General features: G+C 31.9%; 1 protein-coding gene across 4 annotated transcripts in view; it reads right to left on the reverse strand.

The window, feature by feature from the left end:
- drpr (multiple EGF like domains draper) overlaps positions 1–22,377 on the reverse strand; it is a 37,132-nt gene that overhangs the window by 14,054 nt on the left and 701 nt on the right. For all 4 annotated transcript variants that reach the window (XM_014358604.2, XM_089590903.1, XM_089590902.1 and 1 more), the window contains exons 2-5: positions 2,916–3,122; positions 2,698–2,824; positions 2,427–2,595; positions 1,567–1,813 (exon numbers count right to left, since the gene is read on the reverse strand). In XM_014358604.2, the coding sequence (XP_014214090.2) occupies positions 1,567–1,813; positions 2,427–2,595; positions 2,698–2,824; positions 2,916–3,016 (644 nt within the window). In that variant the 5' untranslated portion in view covers positions 3,017–3,122. The remainder of the gene's footprint in view (positions 1–1,566; positions 1,814–2,426; positions 2,596–2,697; positions 2,825–2,915; positions 3,123–22,377) is intronic.

Consider the following 22,377-nt stretch of genomic DNA (forward strand, 5'->3'; position numbering starts at 1 on the left):
CTACGCCTTCATAATTTTAACAAGGCTAAATAATAATTTAAAAAATTATTTAATTTTAAAAGTTTAAAACTTGAGAATTGAGAATCTTAACTGTAGAGCCTTAACATAGATTGTATAATTTTGATACTTCTATCCAAAAGATTTTGATAAACAAAACTAAATACTCGGAGAAATGAGTCCATAGATTGATATTTATCAAATGAAGACATAAGTTATCACCTAATTTTGAAAGACTATGATAGTCATACGAGGATTAGTACACAACCTTCTACGTAACATGATCTTATCTATCGTAAAACCGTAACATACACATCATAGTTATAATCAAAATATTACATTAACTTGAAATTAATTTAAATTTGAAAAATGTTTTATAACGTTTAAATAGAAATAGTACAATAAAATTGAGCTTTTGACCCATACGAACTTAAACTCATTACCAAACGTTGATACTTTATTAAAATACGTAAATGGAAAGGTAATCTTAGCTAAGTTATATTTGTTCTCTTGATAACGTACCGTAATAATTTATCATAATAATTTTCTGCTAGATTCATTTACTAAAAGCAATCATTTAATCGTATGATTACGCAAATAAATATCTAATTCACATTTTCATCATCACATATCCATGTTCTATGATGTACCCAGATTCTAACGCAATTTTCCAAAATTAAAGTAATTAATTCTTTCTTCTTGCACTGCCTTACAAGCAATATATTTCTTTTGGTGGCAATGACTTTAAAATATTTGCCGACAGCCGATAGTGACAACAAAGCTCTACTCTGCACACGACTCAGCAGTGGCGTCTCCGTCAACGCGTGAACCTATATACCAATCGACAGTTGATGAAACTAGCGCGTATCCGCTCGTGCGAAAGAGGCTAGGGATTAAAAAGGTAGGCAGATGCTTATTCGATTGAATTGTGCTTAGGCACGCTGTTTTATTCCTCGAGCGTACATTGCCATGTCGTTTTATTGATTTAATTATTTACTTGTCATCTTACACTTGAGTGTATCCTTATTTCTTCATTGATTCTGTATCAAACCGGTTTGTCCTCAGACATAGATCTGAAGAATAACTTAATACTAAAAATTTGTCAATACTCTTCAACATTATTACTGTCAATGTGTAATACAAAGTACTAGTAATGTTAAACAAAAGATATCAAAAATGACACAATGGACCATTTTTCTCTGGTCAATATTGTTTCGTCTAAATCTGAATTAACATGATTAAAAGCAAATAAAGCACTAATCCTCGCAAACTTGTAAACTCAATTGGTGTCCCATCTAAAACTGTATGATTACATTTTACCTTAGTATTCTCGCAGCATCTTATAATTAACGTACTCAGCATTAATCTCTTTTCCGTCAAAAGTTCTACTCGAGTAGTACAGAGCTTTAGCCTAAAGCGAAGGTTTCACGAGTATAAATTAAACAAAATCACTAAGTGAGAGTCGTGATAGGATGCTAAAGTCGAGGCTAAAGTCGACTCAACGCATTTGAAATATAAATAGATAGTCGAGTGACTTAAAATAAATACATAACAAAAAAAGATACTCACAGTGGGCCGGTGTAACCTGGAGCGCAGTGACACTCGCCAGATATGTGATGGCAGCTACCTCCATTACGGCAGCGGCACTCTTCACCACAATTTTGGCCGTACCTATTGGGCGGACATCGCTCCCCACAGTAGTCCCCAGTCCAGCCGCGAGTGCACGTGCACTTGCCATCGTAGGGGTCGCAGCTTGCGCCGTTCTCGCAGTGGCAAGTCTCCAGGCAGTCTTTACCCCACTTACCCAGTGGACATTCTGTAGAAGAAATGTTTCTTACCCGTTGTATTGGTTATTATGAGGATTTGGAGGATAAGATCTTCCTTTACAGCAGCGATTCTACCGTAAATACGAGATTGATCTGTACTAGTAATCAAATCAGAATGTTCCAGTGTTTATGCATGTCTGTCTACGTTAATTAGGAAATGAGGAAGCCTGTGTTCTAGCTAAATTTTACTGTTGAGAAAGTCGTTCATTGCTTCTTGATTTTTTAATATTATAATGAATTATTAATACCAAATGTCCTCTGTAAGTCAAGAAAAATACTATACTATAGCTTTTGTCTCACAACGTACAATATTTAATGGTTTTTTATGGATACTGCAGCTGACGAAGGTCAGGAATACTCAGAACCACATTGTTTTATGATAATGCAAAAGATATGAATAAATTGTATTGATTTATTCAATTGAATGTATTCTCTTTGATTACCTACATAAGCGTATTCAAACTTATTAAACGTAACAGTTATGAAGGGGAAAACATTTGTCTCATTTTCATACAGCAAAAAGATATATTTTTCACATCTGAACAGATATGTACCAAATTCTGTCCAAAATTAAGCGATTACAAAATGTGGCCCGTTACTTACTGACATCACAAGATGGTCCGCCATATCCAGTTTCACATTTGCAGACGTCAGGTGCTATACATGACCCATGGAGACAAGGTTTCGAACAAACTGCTACGCACTTTTCTCCGTCGTTTGTTTGAGCGTAGCCTTTGCAACACTCTTCAACTGGGCGATATTTTGTTATAGTCTGAGAAGTAAGAAATATCATTTCGTTAGTTCCATATTTTGGTTTTACCTTTCAGAATTACAATGCTTCAGTATTTTTTAATAAAATTTTATAAAAACTGACTTCGTTTTTGAAGACGGTCTTGAAGCTAATCTTGTACTTAGAACATATCGGGGGAGCGTTGAAGCAAAAGGATCTTTGTCTCTCGGTGTATGGCTTTTGTACGGAAACCTTAACGGTCACAGTATATCTGAAATAAAAAAGAATATACAAATAAATATGATTAATCTGTAATTGAAAATATGGCATGCACACATATATTAAGCTGTATAATAACTTACGCTTCTTGTCTCGTACAAACATTTGGACCCTCAAGAGCGTTTGTGTCTCCAAAATATAGTACAGCTACTACGTAGATTGCTAGTGCAGTTAAGGTCTTCATTTTTTACTTTATTGATGACAAAATTTTTGATTTGAATGCCCAGTTTTTTCTCTAGTCTTCATTGAAAACAATAATTCCATCAGTCATCCCCAGCGTGATCTTAGACCTGTAACATTGAAAAGATATTGTTGTCATTAGAAACCCCATTATTGAGTTGGTAATTAGTTTTCGATAATTTCCCAGCATCTCTCATACTGATAAATAAGTTAATTAAAAGCATAATCTTTATTGAACTTAGATAGTTCAAGTCAGTACGTATTAAACAAATGTGAATGAATCATACCATTTATACCGAATAGAGCATGGGAATATGGAAGGGAAAGAGAATTTCGTAAACAGTAATTTATTGACGCAGATAACCTATGCGTAATGAGACAATATAACTCAGAAATATGTATTTAGTTAATAAAAAAAAGTTTGCCGTTATACATATACGCGTAGTATGCGCTAAAGAGTTATAAACTTTTTTCATGATGTGATGAGTATGAAGAATAAATTGCAACTCGAGATCATTGAACTAATTCGTTTTTCTAACTGCTATTATTCTTGACACTAATTTCACTATCATGGCATTAAGAACATTCTGAATTGAATTTTTTACAAATTGTTCTTTACAACTACACTTATGTCTTGAAAAATATTGTTTGAAAGTTGTTATGTATATAAAGTAATAAAAAAATAACTTGAGTACGAGTACATAAACTTTTAAGTCCTTTTGGTAACCCAATGATTAAGTTCTAATAAACAAGTGAATTACTTTTTTTTTGTAGGCATTTAAGTAAAAAATGTATACGTCCAATAAGAGGTTGATTTCAAACAAAACGTAATAAAATTCATTCAAAAAACATCAACTGTAAAGTTATTTAATTTTATTTAAGTATGCCTAAAGACCTGCACCTGTCTAAATTTTTGAAAGCTGTAAAAATTTTTTTTTTGTACTCGAAAAGTTATTTCTAAGTGAAGACAAAAGATACAGGCGACTTATTTATTAGGATAATTAAATGATTGACTTTTTTATTTAATAGCCGATCTTCTCAGACGTATGTACAAGACTAATATAAATAGTACACCAAATGATGAAAATACACACAGGCGTACACATCTTTCGGTTTAATAACAGCAAACGATACACACATGGTCAATAAACACATTCATTGAATTCTAAATTTAATAAAGGTGAGGTATGATGGTTTAGCCATTCAACAATACGTCTGAATTTTTCAACTTATTGATTTGTAATGCTTCTAAATAATCCAACTTTTAGCCTTTTTCAAATGTATGCAGAATTCTAAAATTATCATTGTAAGCATGATTACAATTATTTACATGGCTAGCGTAACTAGAACTATCTAATATGTTTGTTTAAGCATTTTTATGTTCTTTTATTCTATATTTAAAAGCTTTGGCCATGTGTCCTATATACTTTTTATCACAAGATCCACAATCAATTTCGTAAACACCAGACTTATTTCTTTTTTCTGTTTTATCTTTATTGTTTTTTATGATTGTTCGTAAACTTTAATCAGAATTAAATGTTATTCGTTTATTATGTTTTTTAAAATGATTTTTTATTTTTTCCGATAGTTCTCCATTGTATGTAATAACAAAGAACTTATTATTTTCTCTTATGGGTGAGAGGAAGACTTTTTTTATATGCGGACTAAATAATGCGATATTTCACAAAGATTCTCACGTTTTTATGTCCCATTAAAAAATGTCTACATATTTTTCAAGCACATCTACAACTTCAGCATGGAGATTTACTTTACCAATAAGCTATTTTTGAATGTGTATTCCGTTTTTAAAGTGAGCCAAGAAAAGCTTCGAAAAAATTATAGTTAAGAGAATAAAAAAAAGTATGCGCATAGTTTTTTTAAATACATTCGAAAGGCAGAACCACTTTTTTGAGGTATTTTGATGTTTGATGCCAATAAGTATAGCGCCTCGGAAGCTTTGAACGGGATGAAACTCTCGCTCTTACATTACTTCACTGTATAATCGACGCCCGAAGGCAAAAGACCCTCCCATGCTACTGTGCTAAAAATAAAAGGCGCAGATTGGGTTCATCTACTCTATGAAAAAAAGCTTTAAACGAAGGCCTGGAGTTCAGATAGAGCGACTGAGTCACAGGAAACAAGAGACAGAGATAGTCATCCTTGGTTTATTGACTAATGTGACACGCTGATCCCTCGTGAACTTTAAGCTTTGCACCGATTTATCGTCAAAGCAATTAATTGAATGTAATTTTTTTGTTATTGTTTGCGTAAAAATATATAATTAAGCTTAAATTATTGATAGACGAGTTTTATATCTACATCAGAACGTAAAATAAAAGTGCACGTTTGCTTGAACTTGTAGTACTCTATTATTGAAAATGTGCAGAACCTCTAAACGCCTGTCACTATTGAAATGGCCTAGTTAATTGTTTTTTAAGTGGATGCAAAACTTTGGGTACAATATCTACAAAAATTTTATCACTACATTTTCTGAGAGCTTACGAACGATAATAATGTTTTGGTCCCTACCCATGATGTTGTCTGTTCGCAGTAAGGAGGAAAGTGATGAGATAAAGAAAAGGTATACATTTATCTTTAGTAAACATCACAGTGCTGGATTCCCGATAATTTCAACGCTCTTCCCTGCTGTTATTTATGATTCGTATAAGTTTTTTTATCATTGTATGATAGTATTAATAGACGAATAAATATATTATACAATAATTGTTTACTTTTTATTACGGGTACAACCGAGAAGCACAAGTTGAAGTTGTGATTGTTGATAAGAACTCTGAAAATTTACACGTTTTGTCTTTAATTGATTTATTGAAGTAAGTAAACTAATAAACAATAAAATTTGAAGCTGTTGTTGGTCAAGTAACTTTGAGAGCTGAGGAATAATGTTGAAGAGAAATAATGATGAATACCGATCATGTCTTTTTTTTCTAGGTACAGCAAAGACGATGTACAAAAAATCACGAAGAAAAGTTGCTCGACAAGAACAAACAAATTTGCTTTGGTACGAAAAATCCATGCAAACAAAAAAAGCGTTCTTACCATGTAACTTCAAATACAATCAATCTTTCGCCAAAAATCAAACTATTTACCACTCACACTCGTCACAATCAACAACACCCGAAAGAGGGAGAATTAAAACTAAACATTTCATTTCTATACCTCCTATCCCGAACGCCAACGCAAATAAGCAGTTTGAGTAACACTCGCGTGATTTTGCTTACAAAGCAAAGAAAGACATCGCGAAACGCGGGAATGTGCAACAAACGCAGTTTACGATGGAATTACGTGCGCAGTGTGCATATATACGAGACGCTCAAGTCCTTGAGGATACGAGTAGTCTCTCAACCGGACAGCCGCTCTTGGAACGAGTCCGTTTCTCTGCTCGTCATGTAATATTGCAACGTGAGCATATGTGTACGCGGACAGCCACTGAAGGCATTCGATTGTCGTGTCGTTTTACTTTCTTAGGAAGTCCAGGTGATTGCTAATCCGTGACATGAAAATGACTACGTTGAGCTTGCAATTTTTTATAGTTCGACTTTTTTGTTCTCCAATTGTACTTCATGGATATATGCGTGTGATCGTGCAAGCAGAGGTGCAAACGCAGTTTTTCCGGAGTTGCTTTGCACGTCAGATTTCCATGTCTACAAATACCTTTCACTGGCGATATATGTTGCACTTTGGAAGAGCTTTACACTGCAAATACGTAGTGCTTTCACGTTCGTTACGGTGCGGTATTTAAATGCAACAGTAGGTTGAAATGGAGCCCACATTTACAACGAAGATTTTTTGAAAAATGGTAGGTGTAGTCAAAAATTGCCACGTTTCCGTACCTCTAGTATCATGAAATACTTGACAAAAGTTTATTCCCATACCAGCACATTATTGTGACAAAAGTCGTAATGTAGTTTTAAAAACGTTTAAAAAATGTCCACTACTTTTTGGGGATTAAAAACGACTTTTAACCTCCATTTGCATGAATTAACTTGTGGTAGCTGGTTAGGGTGGTACTATCTTAAGGACAACACCAATCGTAAGGAGTTAGGGTATTTCATGATAATTTTAACTATATTCAATTTTACTCGTTTTAAGAATCGTGAGACTACCGTACCAATAACCTGGTTCTCCATTTTAGGTGTTGTCATCTAGGTGTTACCATCTAATTTGGCTAAAAAGTCATCGAAATAGTAGATCTCGTAAATGCGATGGTACATGTTACTAGAGCAAAAGCACAAGCACCAGGTTAGAGGAACCAACGAAGCAAGGCTTGGGGGACTCTTCTTGTGCTTGCCTTGGTTGGACATACTCCAGGTGTGACAACGTCGATAACTACAATAAAAAAGGGCTCAAAGGAAGACGAAAAAAAGTAGAAATTTTACACATCTAATCAACATTTTTCAAATATTGTCACGACTTTTTTATTTACAACGTTGTAAAGTTACAAAAAAACATTTGTTTTTACGTTTTAAAGATGTTGTGCGCTTTAAAAGGTAGGTAAAAAGGAAGCCCACATCTATCAATGAGATGACCAGCCCTAGAATTATTCTATTGCTTTTTTTTTCATTAGAGCCGTAGCGAGCTGTATTTGTCAAACTAAGTCATTGATAAATTCATTTGTTGGTTGGCCAACGAATGTAGCTCTGTAAAAAATCTCGAGATCGCATGAATCAAAATGAGAGAATAAAAAACAAGCACCATCGAAAATAAAGAGCAGCTTTGTCAATAAAAACACCCACATCCGCGTCTCTGAGTGATCGAGAAAGTTTAAACTGGATAATGGAGTACAGTCGCAACATTATCCCATCAAGATAAATACTTGCTTGGATGTGCGCACGAGAAAATCACAGTACACACGAATGACGAATTAAATTCAGCTCAAAGTTCATTCATGGCGGTTCATGGTTCAACGAGTAGCAAAGATAAAAAAAGTTGTTATAAAAGAGTTTTTTCGTTTGTGTACTGTTTTAGTAATTTCTTTGTTAAGTAAAGAATACAATAATACATGCAGAGTTCATTGTTTGGAATTTTCTTGTCCAAAAGAGAAATCACAACCACATAGTTTTCCATATCAGGAAAAAAAAATATTATAAAATGATCAATCGTACAAAGATATTTTTCCCCGTACGTACGAGGCCCTGGAGTCTTCGATAACAGCTCCACTTTCACCACAATCTGCTTCCCCTAATGAGGACGTGGTACTGTTATATCGTATCATGTGACTGCTATGATGCGCTTGATGCGGCACAAGTACCCATACATAAACTGTTAACGCGGTTGTAAATGGGTCATCGTCATAAATTTATTTCACTCGATGGACATCCATGTCTTAGACATGAGCTTGCAGATTTTTAATCCTCTTCTACTAGACTAACTCAAATTTTGGAACATAAACATTCGAACGATATAAAGCTTATTAGAACTTTTCATTATGGATGTACAAATGCAATGGATAACGTTTATATACTTCAATTTTTATCGAAGAAAGTCATAAAAAAAAAAATGTTTTAAAATAATGAAGGTCACAAACATTTTATGAACTCAATTGTCCATTTTGAATCATTAGCTCTTACACCAAACGTGAATCTTCTCTCTCTAAAACTTTGACGAAAATTAATGAAAATACGAACATTTCGGCTTACTCGTTTGAGATATCTTGCTCATTCACTTTTTTCAGTGTTTATGCATGAGTTACGTAAATTACTAGGTTCAGCGTTTATCTCTGAGATATTCCGAAGCGAAACAGTATTTCCCTACCAATATTTGTGCAAGGAAAGCTCGAAAGATTAGATATTTGTTGTTATTGCTGTTGGATTTTTGAGAAATCGGTTTGTCGCCAAGGCTACTACTCATGAATCATGCATGATGGTAACGAATCTCTTTTCATCGGAAAAAAAGATGCATACACGATTAATGAAAATGACAGATAACTATTTTTTTTCAAAAAAAATGAGCTTTTCTGGGAATCAAAGTGAGCAATTGACAAACCAACAACGTTCATTAAAGACAAAAAGAAATGCTCGACGCGAAACGCGAGTGACTGATGCTGTTTTTCATGATGCGTCATTACAAACACAAAGAAAAACTTTCTTCCCCCCCTGCTGCACGGTAACTGTGAAATAATTTACTTATCTCTCCAATAGTGACAAAGTATATCACTACAGTGAGATTTTTTTTAAATGTAGATGCTACAGGATTTTTGAATATTGAGTATTCAACGATCTAGTGCTTAAAACGTAAGGTTGAAAAAGTTTTTTTTTAATGTAAACGCATGTGTATATTTGTACAGTTGAGAGTCAAGAATGATAAAAAATTTTCTCTTGGAACTACTACTTAGTAAATCGTGTGTAATGATTAGCGAAATTCTCATTGTGTCGTAATATGTTTTGTCTATAGTAACAAAAAAATGATGAAAGTGCATCATGTAAGAAAACCTCGTAATTTAATACCCGGCAAGTTTGTCACGTTGTTGTGCAAATGCAAGTTTCTCTAAAAACTCAGTTGATATTGTTTTCGAACAAAAGAGATGTTTGTCTCTTGACGCAATATTGTGCTGAACAAAATCTACTAAGACGATTGTGCGTCTTTTTAAAATTGTAAAAAGTTATCTGAAAATTCTTTACTTTAAATCACGTCACTTTCAAGAGCTGAAGGAAAGAATTTCAAAAAAACGTCACCATACACGGTAGGAAGAATTAGGTCATAAAGGACCAAAATAAGGTCAAGTAGAAGGCCAAATAAAAGTTGGAAATCAAGTGGTATAACCAATATTTAGTTGTTAAACCATGGTATTCAGTACATTTAACAACCAAAGTGCGCTTATCAAAAGAGAACACTCGCTCCAAGTGCGCAGAGTTGGAAAGTGAGAAGCTGCCACGCGAAACGTCCACTGGCACAACGCGAGTGTCAAGATTGGCACAAGTGGTGTTCCATTTCCTGTTTTGAGATACAATATCGGTCGTCGATCTGAATGAAACGAAAGACAAACTTCTATCGAGCTCTTTGCTTACAGTTACGTGCTGGAGCTGCAATTACAAAATTTCCTGCCTGGACATGGCAGTCGAGAGCTGCCAGCTCTGCGATTGGCCATCAATTTTCCTCTGATCTGGCAATAAAAACTCAGCTGGTCTACTTCAGGGCAGATCAATGACTCGGCACAGATAAAATATTTGTTCTCCATTTTTAGGACAGACGTGTACTATATTCCTTTGAATGAACTTGGCAAGTACTCACATTTCACATGTTTAATAAATATGATCTGGAATCATCGTTAATTCTTTTACCGAGTCACTAAAAAACTATTTCATAACTAACTCTAGTTGAAGTTTGCAAGGGATTGCTTATACCAACAATATGAATGAGCGGCAACAAGCAATGTTGCAGTAAATGATCCCTAAGAAGAACATAATTCTTTAATTTGCATAATGCAAACTTTAAAACTATTGTACAGACTTACGTTTCACTAGTACATCTTTACAAGGACAGATCAAGGTATGTCTTGTTGTTAACTACGAAAGGAGTAGAAGCTAGTATTGAAATATCACGTTAATGGATTAGTGGTTACATTTCGCGAGATGGAAAATCAAGAAAACGACTTGAATTGAAAAAATGTGTTCGCCTAATGAACATTTATTCTAAAAATACAATAAAAACTTTTTTATGTAATAAATCATTGACTGAGCACTTTATATATACGATGTGAATTCGATAAGCAATATCTCTTGTTATACATCATGGAAATATTATTTTTGCAGTCAGAATCTTTGACCAAAGATCTTGATTATTTAAGTCCAACAGAAATACATTAAAATTATTACATACGCTATCAGTACTGAATAACACTTCAATATCATTTAATCAAATGAAATAAATTACTTAAATCAGATTTTTAAAAGAAATTAAGCTAGTCTCTTCATTTAAACGTTCTTTTTTGTTTAAGAAAGAATATCAGTCATTTACTTAGTTCAATTAAACATAATAGAAGAATAAATTTCGCACGATTCGACATCAGTTTTAATCTGCAGAAATACTTTGGTAATGAAATAAAACTACTTATTAAATGTGCGGTCAATGTTTCCGCTGGTTGTTAGATAACTTATCAAAACAAGGGCCGTTTATGAGTATTTTTGTGAGCGAAAATTCCTTTGGTTAACTTGCTGTTGAAAATTATATCTTTTGTGTTGCTTAAAAGTGATACTTCTGGTCTTTGTGATCTTTCATGAGAATGTCAACAGTAAATTACTCTAATACACAAAAAGCGTTTTTTTTTTTTTTTTAAGTCAAATCGATATAAGATTTCCATCCATAGAAATTTAAATTATTTACTAAAAAATTAGAGAAACATTATGCCAACTTCTTACCAGACTATCTGATACTCTAATAAAATAATAAACGTAAAGTAACAATGCACCTATGCAATTTTACTGGACTCAAAATTAAATATTACTAAAATTAACGTATTTTAAAATGGCTTAGGCGCACAGAAATTGGTAAAAGCCTCTACGACATACCAGTATTTTTAAGCAAAACAAGATTTAGCTAACAATTTGTCTTACCAATGAAATCTTTACGTTTTCGATAATTGTGTATATTCTTCTCTTAGGCAATTTTTGATGTGGATTGCCGGGATTGCATAATGTACATTAACTAGTAAAAGTTAAAAAATATTTCTTATATTAGGCACGTTTGTGCCATGAAGGTATCACGATAGTTACAAAAGCATTAAGGTATAAATACATAACGCATAATTTAATTTTATTATTTCATAGTAACTATAATTAAATACAAATTTTGTCTGGTTATTTCTTTTAAAAGGACAAACAAATGAAATCATATCAGGTACTTCGGATCATGATCACAATGTAAACCTTTTGTTATTACAAATCAGTGAAATTGACTTTTAAAAAATCCCACCAAGCAATACATGTGATCTGTCTTAATGAATTACACGATAAATAAATGAGCTCTATTGATGTGGCAAGATATCTTTTAAAATGTACAGAATGTTAGATATTTATCTTTTATTTTTCCGACTACTTTAATAAATGTGCTACAAAAATCTTGATAGGATAAGTCCATTTTTTTTAAAGATTGAAAAAAATGAAAAGTCCCTTGCAATTGTCTGTATGCTTGTACCTACATTTCGTTTTTTTTTTTTTTTTTTTCAAAATTATTGAACTATAAAAAACTCCATGGATAATCAAAAATATAGTCGTCGTACGAAAGAATTTTTAATTTGAGCTTTAATTTTCATTATTAGAATCAGCATACTAGCATTTCTACAAGAGTAGTGTCAAGTAGTTCTACGTAATACTGTATAAACATAAAAATAACCCGTAAATCTTTATTACCACCGCCTCCTTGTTTTTAAACGCAAGGAATTTTAATTCACGTAACGACCTATACTTGAAACTTGATATTGAACTACTGTTACATAGTTGTAAGTATTAAATTGAATTAAATCGTGAAAATATTTTCTGTTGGAACTGTTGTGATAGTGACACGAAACGAAAAAAAAAATCTTTTTTATAAAAATGAAAATAAAGAGGTGATGACATAAAGAGACTTATAAAATATTTTACACACCCCCGCATGATATTTATCTTGTCAAATGATCTGCATCGATGCAATGTTATTGCATAAAATAATAATTTGAAAAATTTGTGGTACTCCCAAAGTGATAGATGTCATGAAAAATGCCACAACAATAAGATACAAAATCGTGTATTTTGTTTTCCCTTTTTATAAGAAGCTGAGAGAGAGCATTAAAAATAATAACCGCTACACGACCATCAATAATAATTTTTCTACCTCGGGCGTTTTTGAGAGGCTGGTGTGCCCTCAGTAAGAAAAATAGCATTCGCCACATAAACGACATCGCTCCGTGACTACCTTACGTCCCTCGGGCCACGAAATAGCCCCAGAGACGATGGCACTTATCCGACGAAGACTACTATTTTTACTATTTTTTTTTTTTTTTTTTTTTTTTTTTTTCATAAAGTTTTTTTTCATTCAATTTCAATATTTTTAATATTTTTAATTTTTGTTATTCGCAGAACGGCGGGCAAATGACTCTGAAACAGTTGTTTTTTAATATTTTCAATTGAGAGAGTAGGAAATAATTTTAAAAAACAGATGTAGGCCGTGACATAAATCGCAATCCATGAAACTCTTGAGTAACATGAGCCACACAACCTTATCGGTAGCATAAGCTAGAACACACCCAAAACATCCACGTGTTAGCGGTTCAAATGGATCGCAAAATTTTTACTTTAGAAACGCATATTCGTACACGCGTCGTATTATTTATGAGCCAGCATTCCTAGTACCCAACAATTACTCTAGAAAAAAAAATTCTGGAGATTTCACAGGCCAATCGGAAACCAACGGCAGATACAAAAGACGCGTGACTAAGTCCACTTCCAAGTGTAGTGCTATAGGTAATAAACAACGTACACGGCTCAGAAGATGAAGATAAAATGCAAACGTGCTGTGTGCAACAACTCGGAGAGTATAATTGACAGAGCACTGGGGATTTATGAATGTAGTAGTAGTGTATTTCAACGATAAACGAAAAAAGACGAGTGAATCACTTCCGGCATGTAACGTATACGTTACCGATTCGCACTGACTGGTAATAATTGAGTAATCACGAAATCACGAGCGTCAATATGAGCTCAGTTATCATTTGGTGCAACTGTGTTTGGTTTTTGTTGTATTTTTCGTTTCATAAATGGATGTTCTACGGTTTGCCAATAGAATGAATGTAAGAAAAATATGACGCGGACCAAGTATTAAGAAATTGGGGGTAGTTACTATAAATACCGATGGCAATCATGAAGCTTACAATGTAAGATACCTATTGCAAAAATCTATTTTTTAATTGATGCACTACGTGTGTACAAAAAGTTATATTTCATACATTTTTAGAACGAAGTTCTTTATGTCGCGTTACTCGGGGGGCTGGAATTTTAAAACCGACAGATTTTTTTTTTTTTGAATCAGAAATCTCTTCCTCTCAAGTTTTTCCCCTCACCCCGTCCCCCCTCACCAAGTATTCTCTACACACTGCCCCTCTCCTAACTATATATGTATATCTGTCAACCGTGCCGTGTTACTCTTCTGCACACCTTTACCCACCATTCCACCTCACACTCCCAAGCAATTAATTTTTTAACAAATTTTAATTCTATTTCCCCACAGTAATTTTTCTTTCACTTTGAATTTTTTTTTCTTTTACAATTCTAAAAAAAAAAAAAAAAAAAAAAAAAACATTTTCCAATAAAGAGATTTGAACCCTCGACCTTCTGCATGTGAGTCCTATACCTTACCCACTCTGCTACGAGCGCTGCCGGCTATAGAAGTCGGTTTCTTGTACTTATCGTGTAATTCGTAACTATAACATTCCATTTTTAAATGTATTCACTGATAATACATTCAATTATGAATTTGTTTTATAAATTGTGTATTTGTTTTCTAAATAATACATCTAAAAAAAAAAAAAAAAAAAAAAAAAAAAAAAAAAAAAAAAAAAAAAAAAAAAAATTTAATTAGCATAAATATGGTTATGTAGATTAAATACAATAAGGCGCGTTATTACGCATTAAATATTTGTATTTTCATTAAACCTGAGGTTTTTTTTGCATTACAGTAATGCTAATAATTACTGTTATAAATGAAAAAAGGTAATGAAATAAAATATGGAAAAAAAAGAAACGAAATATGAAAAAATGAAATATGAAAAAAAGAAATAATGAAATTAAATGAAATTTGAGCAAATAAAATAATATATTAAAAAATAATGAAATGAAATATGAAAAAAGAAATGAAAAAAAAGAAAAAACAAAAGAATGAATATAAATAGAAAAATATAAAAAAAAGAAATAAAGGAAATACAAAAGAATGAAAAAAAAGTAATGAAATCAAATATGAAAAAAAAAGAATGATATATGAAAAAAAAGGGAATGAAAAAAAAAAGATTAAATATGAAAATAAGAAAGAAATTAAATAAAGGAAATACAAAAAAATGAAAAAAAATGTAATAAAATGAAATATGAAAAAAAATAAAACAAGAAATGAAAAAAAAAATAAATAAAACAAGAAATTAAAAAAAAAAAAAAATAATAAAAAAATTAAAAAAAAACAACAACAAACCAGGGGGGATAAATGGGTCATGGGACCCACGGTAAGAACGAAGTTCTTTGAACATGACGAGTATAAAAACACAATTTCTCAGGTAACAAGGGGGTCGCCAGACCCATTGAAAGAACGAAGCTCTATAAACGTTAATACTGCATTCATGTAGTTCACTAAACAAAAACTTGAAAAACGAATAAAAAAATAAAATAAAAAAAATAGTTCAGTACTCACGATGGTTGAACTTCGTGAGAACGTCGTGCATAAATACAGTACTCACGAAGTTCAACCATCGTGAGTACTGAACTATTTTTTTTATTTTATTTTTTTATTCGTTTTTCAAGTTTTTGTTTAGTGAACTACATGAATGCAGTATTAACGTTTATAGAGCTTCGTTCTTTCAATGGGTCTGGCGACCCCCTTGTTACCTGAGAAATTGTGTTTTTATACTCGTCATGTTCAAAGAACTTCGTTCTTACCGTGGGTCCCATGACCCATTTATCCCCCCTGGTTTGTTGTTGTTTTTTTTTAATTTTTTTATTATTTTTTTTTTTTTTTAATTTCTTGTTTTATTTATTTTTTTTTTCATTTCTTGTTTTATTTTTTGAGTTTAAAAAGTACAAAATAATTTCATCTGATGAATTACTGGAAAAGATGTCAAAAATTATATGTTTTCTATTATTGCAGAAGGGCAATTTTCATACTTAGTGTCATATTTCCATCAAAGCAAGCGCAAAACTATTCTGAATAATAAGCATTCATTAGCACCCAAGCCAGGAAACAATATTTTTCACAACATTTGCACACAAAACTATTTGTATGTTATGTCTTATTTGTAATGCTTTATTTTAGACGCCCTGGGAAAAAGAAACATGTAAATTGCAGATAAAATAATTATGTAATAAATTACTGTGACATAGAAAAGGTAGATGACTTGTACATTGTGCTTCGTAAGACAGTAATTTTTCAAATCTCACATAGTATAACGGATACGTAAAATAATTTTATTACAATTCAAGTAAATGTTAGTTAATAACCTAATATGCTTCACTTAAATGGAAATTATGTAGGTACTTAAAAAATTCAATAATAAACAGTTTTTATTCATAGACCAAAGATAGATTTTTTTGGTTCTGTAAATGAAGTCCCGTATAAAAACACATGGCTCCTTCATCAAGCCCATATTATCTATGCTTGTCCGTATAATTATGCTTTGAATATGCTCAATTCAATACTGATTTCAACTTATCATATTGGTTGTGTCATGATATTATTTATTGTGAAGAAAATTGTTGATGTACACACATTACACTACTATAAATATTTATGTATCCACATTTCAAATATATGATAATAACTATAGGCTTGTCAATCTAAAATATTATTGATTAAATAAATATTAGAGTAAAATAAAATGTAACAGATACACTATGAGACAAAGTTTGTCTCAAGGTCATGGGGACACGTGAACTACAGAGTAGCGCTTATCTTATCAGGGATCTACATGTCAATCGATTCATCTACTATAATTATCTCAAACTTCGTGTTTGAAAGAGTGTTACTAAAATCACATTATATTTTAATAATATCATTAAATTATCCAGTAGCGTTTGTTGAAGTGATTAATTCATTTATAATTTTGTGGTCATTTTATTTTTCTTCAAAAGATTAAAATTTTATTTTTTTAAAGCAGAAATGAACCGACTTGATTTTAAACTTCCGGAAGCCGTGAACTTGACTAGAAAATCGATCGCTGCGCTACGTTAATAATTAAATGTTCTGTATAATTTTCCTGCGCTAATATTTTCGTTAAAAAGCACATACATATATATTTGGGGTTTACTTAAGTACTTGACGATTTTCCTTTACGTCTCAGTTCAATTATTTAAATACATACAAATAAAAAAATTCACTAAAGAATGTATTGAATAACAAGTTAAGTAGTTGAATCGCAACGCAAACTATTTGTTTGACTGTAATAATTAAACTATTTTTCCATTCACTAAAAATTATTTGTAATAATTAGTTATGCTTGATTTGGACAAACAGTTTTTGCCATAAGCTTTGCAAAAAAATTTTTAGTTTGACGATCTAAATTTTGTTTACCTTCGAATCTACATTGAATGCGTTATCCATTGCAACAGTTATTGCCGATAATCAAAAGTATTATAAACTAACAGAAAACTTTTCAGTTCAACAGAGAAAACTAAGCTTGTGTGTTATTCTGTCAATTTTTGTTCTAAATGTTTTTCTAAACTAATTTATTAATTCTTGTCAAATAAGTTCATGTAATACTTTTTGTTAATTTTTTCTAAGGATTATAACACATTGTACTAAACGATTTTATAAATTAGTTCATAAGATGAACTGAAAAACAAAGAAGTAATGAACTTTAGTTATCTTACAAATGTCGTAAGAAATACTAATTGTTTTGGAAAATTAAAAAACTTCTGCACGTTTTCTATGTAAATATTGAATAAAAATACAAAAAATGTTATTCTCTTTTTTAAAATTCACCTTATCCAAGTCCACGACCTACTGACACTTATAAACATAATGTCTATTGATGCTCAGCTAAATTTTACTTAGTATAAAAAGAGATTCCTGTAACTGTATGGTAAATTTATTTTTTTTCAAGCAGATATAGTGGAGGTACACCTATCAGGTATATAAATTTATGCCAAGAAACAATATTGCAAGGTAATGAATAATTTTAATTGTAATTATTGATCATTCACTTTAATTAGGTTTTGAAAAAATTTAAAAAGTTAAAAACCATTTTATATATACATACCCACACTAAAACTATGACACATACCATGAATATAATATTTAAAAACTATCGGCTAAATTACCTATAATTTATAGATATATATCATTCTAGAAGGTATACCTACAACAATGTATTGGCATTTTTTTAAATGTATTAAGTGGTTTTTTGAAATCAATAATAACAGTCGTTTTTTATCTTGTATGCATATAATTTACGAATTTCTATGTATAGTTTAAAAGTTTGATGCGTGAAAAAAAAAGACAAGCGGCTAAATTTATGCAAAACACTATGTCTTGCATGTAAGGCACGACTAATCTATGAAGTGTCAGAGCAAAAAGGGTTATTTGAATAACATAATTCAATTCTATACTACTCCGTTATCATATTCAGCTGAGTATTAGTATCAATATGCTAACTTTGAATTTTAACCAACAAACGCTTTTTCAGCCATTTTAAAATGTTTTTCGATATTAAGTGTCTGTATAATAACTTTATTGGTGAAATGGATCATTACAAGAAAGTATGTTTTTAGAAGTTATACAATTTTCGTATTAAAAATTTTGTCTTAAAGTGTATTGTACAAAAATTAGATGGCATAAAATAATTTTTTGGCTATTTTTGCTATTTCGAAACGATTTTTGCTGATTAAATTGTTAAGACAGCACTTTAAAAAAAAAAATTACTGTACAAATAAGTTTCATTTTGATGAGATCTACGATTTTTGTATTAAATATTTTGTTGTATAATTGAAATTTATTTATGTAATAGGCATAAAACGTTTTTTTTTTTTCTTTATTTTCGCGTCTATTTTGCTCTATAGAGCGTCTGCATTCCAATGTAAGGTAAAAGCAAAGTGTATGATTCAAAAAAATTATATTTTACCAAAATCTACAACTCACAAACGTTCTTTCAGCCATTTTAAAACGTTTTTCGATGTATTAAGTGTCTTTATAACAACACTATAGATAAAATTGGTCAGTACAAAAAAGTGTATTTTTAGAAGATCTACAATTTTCATACTAAACATTTTGTCTGTTGATCAAATCGTTAAGACAGCACTTAAAAAAAAAAACGTACTGTACAAAAAAGTTTTATTTTGATCAGCTCTACTTACAACTTTTTCATTTAACATTTTGTCATAGAATTGGAATTTGTTTCTGTTACATACGAAATTGTTTTTTTCGCTGTTTTCGCATGTATATATTTTAACGAGATCTAAGACCCTGTCTTTGAACGCAAACATGTAAAATGTATGTAAAAAAATTTATCCCTGAAAAACTGTTTTTTTTGTCTCAGAGCGCTGCACTAAAAATGCTGTCAACATTTTTCCTGTTGATGAAACTTGTCCAAATGTAAACCATCAGCTGAGACATTAAACTTGAAGTTACGAATAAAGTTTCAGCCCATTTGGACTATAATTACTTGAGTTATTCGATAAACTTGATGACGTACACACATACTTCTACACATACACTACGTGACCAACTTTTTGCTCTGACAAAATTATAAGGCACTCTCATACATTGGTCGTGCCTAAAAATGACTAAAAATGACATTTTTAACTGACTCACAATATCTCTTTAACATGTATGGACTTGGAACAAAAATTGTAAAAGTTAAAAAAAAAAAAAAAAGATTTAAAGAAAGTAACAATATTTTTACTATTTTTTAATGTACGTGGCATGCAAATATTTGTAGAGTAATAAATAATAATAATAATAATAATCATAATAATAATAAAAACGTATTTTTTGAAATTACCAGATTTCTTATTTTAGGTTGAATGTTTAATAATTTAACTGTCTAAATTATAGACAATTGACTGGTATCAAATATTCTTCATAAGTGCAACTCGTTTTCAAATTTAGAAAATGAAAACAATTATTTGTGTAAGTGTTAAAGAAAAGCTACGAAATTTTTAATTTAGTGTTTCTTTACATTATACAGCCCTTTAAAGAAGTCTTAATTATTTAAGATTATATGAGTGTAACGACAGAATATGCCAAATAACAAGATTAAATTGATAAAAACAAATTTTTTTTTCTCACGGTACAACAAGTTACATATACATTACTATGAAAGTAAGATTACTGTTCGCTATAGAATAAAAAAAAACATTTTTTTTCTTGTAGACAAGTGAAATACATTTCGGATATTAGAGTTTATTCTAAAGTGTCTATAGAAGAAAAATTTCAATACTTTTTTAAATAGGTACTGTGATTCTTTTTTTTCTTGGTCATTTTTTAGCTTAAATTTTAACGGATTTTCTTTTCACAATTTTTTTTAAGCACTGTGTTGTAAGCAGTAATTAATAAATTTATTTTAGCACAAGTAATTATGTAACTTTAAACAAAAAATTGTATTGCAAAAAGCATTGAAAAGTATCAAAGAAGCAAGTCTTTAAGTGAATATATTTCTTAGTGAATTTTTTTTTATGTCTCTTGCATATGATAATAAAAGCGATGAAAATAGTCCACGGAACATTAATTTTGACAAAACAAACAATACAATTTATACTTTTCACAATAAATTATAAACAAATTTACACTATCCAAAAATTTATATGTACACAATTTATTAATGTCCTTCCCTTTTACATTTCTTCGTTAATTAAGTTCTAGCTGATTCTTTCTTATTTATAAAAGTTATACCTGGACTTTTAACCGTTAAGTTGTGTGGTATAAAAATAAAGCTACCTCCATAATTAAATCTGAGCTTTTTTAAAACATTCAGATACATCATTACTATTATAATGCACACAGCATAAAAAATACCATAGAACCAACCTAAAATGGGTATTAAATTTTAGTATTTCTGAAAAGCAATTATCATCCAACGGAAGGTTGATGAAGCCCGCAAGTACCAAGCAAGAAAGCAGAGTAATCAAGGCTAGTGCGTTGTTAGAATGGAGCTTCTTTTTCGCATTTCCTCCCTGAGGTGGAATGCATCGATCACACTCAACGAGTAAACGGAAAGTGCACCAGCATTAAAAGCGGTATGTAACAGTAGCACGCAGTTGAGACTCGGTGCTGGTATAGCCTATAAGTATGTATACAGATTACTCCAAGCACGCGGTTTCCGTTCCAAAGGTCCATGACCGACATTAAAACCTGTTGGAGGCTGACACTATCTCCCCTTTCCAACTTACCCTCGCCTCGTGATGGATACACCAATACATTTTGCGCGCACTCGCACAAGTGGCTTTTATTCCGTCTCCCGGTCTCTGTTTTCCAATCGAGTACGTTCATTCGCATCGAGCACCTGTTTCAAGTTTTTCGAAAAGCTTTTTTCTCCGCTTGAACAATTACAACCACTAATTTCGTACATTCATTTCTTCTGTCTCCAATATTAACCAAATTAATATTCGTAAAGTTTGGATGAGTAATTTTAGTGTTCGTTAAAAAGGAGCTTAACAATGGAAGCCCAGGCTTGGAAATGTACCAACACAATTAACCTAAACTTGGGGCGAAAGAAAAAGTATAGGTTCCGCCAATTTGTAACGCTAAACGATGAAATACTCGACTACAGAAAGCGTGTGGTCAAGTGAGTTGTCCAGACAACACAGGTGTAGTGGAGAAAAAGCTTAACGCAAAACGAGTACAATACATATACGAAGGATCGATATGGAAAAGCAAGAGAATTCCAGGTAAACCAACGAGCTCGAGCAAGGTGAGCGTAAAAGAGGGCTTAATCGGCTCAAACAAAAGCATGAAAAAGAGCACGAGCGTCTACCCAGATATTGTACGTGCATCGGTAGCTCCGGAGTTGAGAAAAACTGGTCCGAGAGTGCGCACGAGAAGAGCAGTATAATTTTTCCCCCCTTTGCAGCGCATGTTTCTCACGTATACGTCCAGCACCGCTCCCTTCGCTCCAAGTGTCAATCGCATATGGAACAATAAACGCTGGCGACGCATTTACGTATATTTATCGGATACTGTGAAGTGCTCCATACGTCACTGCGGGTGCCCATATACATCCTTCCCCATTCACTTGAAGCACGATCTTCTTCGGACAAACAACTCTAAACTCCCGCCCCCCTTTTCATTTGGCTTAACCAAGCGTTCGGAGTAAATAAGCACCTTTATCTCATTCAGATCTGATAATCCAGATCTTTTCACTGATGTCACGCTGAATGTGACTGTCGCTCGAAACCACTTCCTACGTCTCTCTATGAGCTGTCTCGGATCTTTCTGTCTTTGGCAAACTCTGCGAATAACCTACGTGTATGACTGTACATGTATGAGTTTTATAAAAAATGATTGTAGAGATTTTTTACTGCAAACAAATTTTGTTTGACGTGTTGAAGTGGTGCCTCATACAGTCGAGAGGTGCCATTGGTGCCATTGCGCCAAAATGGCATCACGACTTAATTAGAGTTCGTTCAAAACACAGTTGACAAAATACAAGCTAGGAACAAGTTCTACTTCTTAAGTTCTCATTTA

Source organism: Copidosoma floridanum, unplaced genomic scaffold, assembly GCF_036245765.1.
Source record: "Copidosoma floridanum isolate Cflo_tuat_1 unplaced genomic scaffold, Cflo_Japanese_pri ptg000013l, whole genome shotgun sequence".
NCBI lineage: Eukaryota > Metazoa > Arthropoda > Insecta > Hymenoptera > Encyrtidae > Copidosoma > Copidosoma floridanum.